This window comes from Gavialis gangeticus, unplaced genomic scaffold (assembly GCF_001723915.1).
Source record: "Gavialis gangeticus isolate Ggan-Ray unplaced genomic scaffold, GavGan_comp1, whole genome shotgun sequence".
Classification (NCBI taxonomy): Eukaryota; Metazoa; Chordata; order Crocodylia; family Gavialidae; genus Gavialis; species Gavialis gangeticus.
The window spans coordinates 79,129,063-79,133,968 of record NW_017728993.1 but is presented as its reverse complement, the minus strand read 5'-3'; the positions used below and the strand labels follow the sequence as shown (position 1 = coordinate 79,133,968).

The 4,906-nt window shown below is 38.9% G+C and overlaps 1 protein-coding gene across 1 annotated transcript in view; it reads right to left on the bottom strand.

Annotated features, from left to right (window-relative positions):
- Positions 1-1,262: 1,262 nt before the first annotated feature.
- The window catches only part of PTPRC (protein tyrosine phosphatase, receptor type C), a 153,257-nt gene continuing 149,613 nt past the window's right edge, over positions 1,263-4,906 (bottom strand). Inside the window, exon 32 of the mRNA XM_019528365.1 lies at positions 1,263-4,674. Within this exon, the coding sequence (XP_019383910.1) occupies positions 4,405-4,674 (270 nt within the window). The 3' untranslated portion in view covers positions 1,263-4,404. The remainder of the gene's footprint in view (positions 4,675-4,906) is intronic.

Sequence of the window (4,906 nt, the reverse complement as noted above, 5' to 3'; positions counted from 1 at the left end):
TGCATTATACATGGGTAATTTCAAACTAAGCACTACCTACAAACCTGAATCTATTCTAGATCTATTTTGAGTATGGCTTGACTTAAGCGTTTTTTTTTTTTTTTGCTGGAATCTTTGACATCAGCAACAGTGATTACCATTCCATTAAGTAAGAAAAAACTTCCTTCTCACCCCAGAGCTCCAACACTGTAGGCGCCCTTATTTGGTATCTGCTTCTCTTGAGATACATGGTAGTTGAAGCACAGGACTTGCAAATTTTTTTAAATGTAATATTATCTATGTTAAAAATGACAAATAATATAAAGATCTAGACAAAACAAAACATCTAAGATATATCAGCACGGCAAACTCACCATGTCAGGCAGTGGTATTGTTGAACATGCTAGCCTGCTCTGCATATGCTACCTCCTATACTAGAAGCAGTGGCAAATATTCTGAAGGCAATTTGGGCTAATTAGCCTCTTTTAAGCAGAGGGTAAGGCAGCAGGTTTGAAAATAGCACCATTTAATAAGATAAGTTTGAAGGACTGAGTTGCCCTTACATTCATTTCCTGGCCTGTTTTCTCTCTGTTCTTGAGCATTCTTTGGTTTGAAGACAAACCCTCTGACAAGTCTAGGATCCTTCCTCTTCCCCTTTCTAATACATAGAGCTTACCATGAAAAACATGGAGTCTTTTCATTCCTGTAGCCTAATTTTTGTCTCTTTCTCTAATGAGCAGAGATCACTAATGTCCTTTCTCAGGTGACCCTTTGATCAGCTTCATCAGCCAAAGACTTCTACTGTATGACCCATTGCTTAATTACATTCCTCCAAGAGTCCAGACTCGAAAACTTTTCCTTTGGTCAGTAGTTAAAATTCTTTGTCTAAAAGGTGTGATTATCCATGTATCAAGGTTTACCAACCCTCTGCTGCTGGCCACATGTCACTACTCATTGGATTTGGGCTAATACGGTGGAAAAAAGACAACAGAGAAGCAAGTAATTCCTACACACAAAAATTGAAGTTTGTCACAGATGCATATAGGAAATACCCCATATCAAACAGTATTACTCTGATGTACATAGATTCTTCAAATTGTCACACTAGTATTTACTAAAAACCCGACAGAAGAGATTAACTCATTCTGAAATGCATAAGCTTCCCTAGGCTACAGACTACTTCATCAGATTCTATGTATGGGCTTGCAGAGAGTAGGGATACTAAATAGAAAGAAATAAAGTAATGAAGAGATGGCTGAATATAATTCAGTATAGCACTTTTCGGGTAGTGTTACAGGTATGAAATACACAAGAGTTAGCATACCAGTAATTTTGAATCTCCTTATCAGCATCCATACAAATGAGATCAATAAACTGCTATTCAATTTTGAAGCAAATACACTGTGAATCAATTGCTAAATCATTAGAAGGAAGCTCAACCAATAAGAATTCTCCAGAATTTCTACAGCCCAAACCCTTATTTAATTTAATTTAAAATTTAAATTTAATTTTAATTTAAAATGTAAAGGATGTAGAGGACATATTTCTAGCTGGTGTACTTAGTGATCCACCTGGATTTATACGAGGTGAGATTTTGGTTTTTAGGGTTATTTACCTTCAAAGAAGGTGTTTGTTGCTTTGGGAGTTATTAGACGTGTTTACACAAGACATGTGCTGTGGAGTAGACTAATTAACTCTGCAGTAAATGTTGTGCACCCACAGCTGCTCCCCTGTTAGATTGGAGTAAACTAATTAATTACAAGTAGTTTCCTGCTACGGAGTTTTTAAGTCAATTTTCCAGCCAGGGAAATTTCCACTGTTCTTGTTTTCTGATGTCTCTCCAAACAGGATTTCGGGTGCACACTTGTGAAGCATTTAACCTAGATCAACTAGAAAATTAAGGTAACCTCATCACACTTTAATTCTTTGGCCCAAGCACATCTCCAGAGCTTTCAGATTATGAGTCCTTTAATCAAGTACCCATATTGACCCATGTTGGTATAGTTTTCCACATATTTTAAGGTGTTTAGTTGAATCAGTATAAACATATACATCTGTATCCTGGAGCACTGGAGGGAAAACAGGAGTCAGGATATTTACCTACTTTTGGAAGTGTCTGTGATACTTCCATGAAGAGAGCTATAGAAGAATGAAGTAATGCTGCTGTTCTACTAACATCTTAATGTGCTGGGAAGTTCAAAACCCTTTACTTAATGTATAAGAAAACAATCAGTTTACATAATCTGCAAAAAACAGGTTAATTCTCAAGCCCTTTCAGGCTTTTATGTATAAGCAACTTTACATATAAGCCTGTAGTTTTTAATAATTTTCACTGAGCAACTTATTCATTAATTGTCCTTTTAATCTGGCTTTAACACAGACCTAAGTCCAGGAAGGCAGCAGTATAATTATCAAAAGATAACATATACATCCTCATCATATTATAACACTACTAAATAAAATCTACAATGTTTTTGAAGAATAGTACAGGTAGTACAGGTATTTTGGAATGGTGAGTATAGGAAATAGATTTAAAAAACACTTTGACAGACTGCTCTCTTTAAACAGAAAATAAGCATAAGAAAAGCCTTTAAAACAGATTTTTAAGTTGCCAAATGGCACTTGACATTTTTGTCCTTCAGAACTTTAACAATCATTCAGTATTTCAGAAGCTGAACTTTCTTTGAGGGTGGTGTAAGAAGTCTCAGATGTATTTGTGTGGAGCAACAGGGACATCTTGAGGTCAGTTAGACAAATGCAAAGCTTACATTCCTCATAGATTTAGTAGGATACAGGGACAAATGCAAAGCTTACATTCCTCATAGATTTAGTAGGATACAGGGCAAGAAGTTCAGCCAAGGTAACCCTGTATTGTCTTTGATGGAGCTATGCTGACATATGCCAGCCCACACATTTACCAACACCTACTGTGTTTGTTCTGCACAGCACCTTCAACTCCCAGTGACTTTAATTCAGGTTGTAGTTCCTCAGCATTTTGAAATTTAAGCTCATATTCCTTCCCCAAAAGATCAATTTCAAGATGGTAAGGAAATAATTACTATATTTAGTCTAATCCAAGATAAGAGGTTTTTTCCATTTTTAACATGGAGGGGGAAAGCCCCTTATTTTGAGTACAGGTGGGGAGGAAAGCAGTTGCTGCAGCTCTCACTTCAGCCCCAACCCAGGCTTGGACTTGGGGTCAGAGATAGAGGGGAAGTTACTGTGCCCAACCCCCACATTCTCCCCTTTCCCCAACTCCGCTGCCACTTGCCCTCTGGCTCCACTCTGGCCCTCTGGCTCCACTCTGGCCAGCCCAAGACACAGAGAACATGCTGATTCTTGTCCCTCCCTAGCCACTTAGAAAAAGTTACAATGGTGGTGGCTCCAGTGCTGGGGTAGGGGACAGGGCTGGAGCTGGGGACAGGGCTGGGGAGTGCATGCAACTGCTGCTGTATGGCCAGGTGGGAGCTGGAGTGACCATGTGCTCCATGCCCAGAGCTGGAGTGGGGGCTGAAGCCAGAGGGTATGTGCTTGGGGGGAGGAACAGGGGGGTCAGGTCAGATGATGGAAGTACTAGGGGTGCATGTGCCAGGGGGTGTGGGCACCATGGGGAGGGGGGTGGAGACAGATGTAGGGGAAGACATAGGGGGCAGACATGGAGGAACAGGTGAGGGGGCAGGTACCTGGTGGGGCAGGCATTGTAAGGGGATGAGTGCCAGGGCATGGAGCAAAGACCAGAGAGGGAAGTGGTGTGGGGACAGGTGACAGGAGGCAAGAAACAGTTGTCAGGTCCCATTGACTCCCCTACTGCCTTCCTTCACAGCTTGCTGAGCTGCAATGGGGGGAAGGAGAGGTACAAATTTAAAATAACCCTCCAATAATTAGATTCTATACATGGAAAATTATAACATATGTATCAATTTTCTGTATATGGAATCTCATTATTACAGTGTCATCTTACATTTGAAATTGTCTTGGGCTGAGATACAGTAGCTACAAGACAACTTATATTTTCAGTACCTGAAATTTTATAGTTTTTATATACATATTTAATAAATTTCATATTTATGATTGTAGATAAATTGTACTTTCTTCCTTGCAACAAAAAATAAGACTGAAAAAGTAACATCACTCATTTCCTCAATGCTCAAAACTAGAATATCATTAGAAACATCAGTATTCTGTACAAACTTGAAAAAAATGAAAAATAGTTAATTTGTCGAAAAAGTGTAAAATGCAACTCTACAGGAAAATTAAACTTTCACAGTGCCACAACTTTCAAGTATTCTTTGAATACCGTACCTCTTAAAAATGGACCCAGGGTGAATCTCTTTCAAAAAAGGTGAGGAAAAAGGAAATGTCTGCTTCTTATTCTGTTTTTTTTAAACTCCTTTGTATATAGAAATCTGTACCGTGACTTATATATTATAAAACTGGAGTTGTGGGGCCGTTTGTAGAACTCTCTGTTCCTTTAATGCAGTCTGCAAATTTAGAATCTTCACATGCTTCCGAATCCTTTCTAGCTTCTGGCGTCACTGAGGTGGGATCAATAGCAACCAAATTAGCTTCTTGATCTGCTTTTTCTACTTCATTGTCAAATTCAACTTTATCTTCCTGTTTGCTATTTTTCTTTACTTGTCCATTCTGCGGAGGGTAGATGGTGGCAACACTATCATACAGGAATTGGTAATGTTCCTAATGTAAAAAAATAAATTATTAATGTTGAGGAAATGTGATGGCTGTGATAAGGCAGTTAATTTGTTTTTCTAAGTTTTGAAAATGAAGTGCACATTCATATTACTAAAATGCTCAGGAAGAATGAAGGCAGATTCTCTGGCTGCTGGCCCAAAGGAATGTATTTCTGAATTTATATTTAGGGCAGGGGGTGTCAGCTGGGGTTACACGTATCCCTGGGGGTACTTGGACC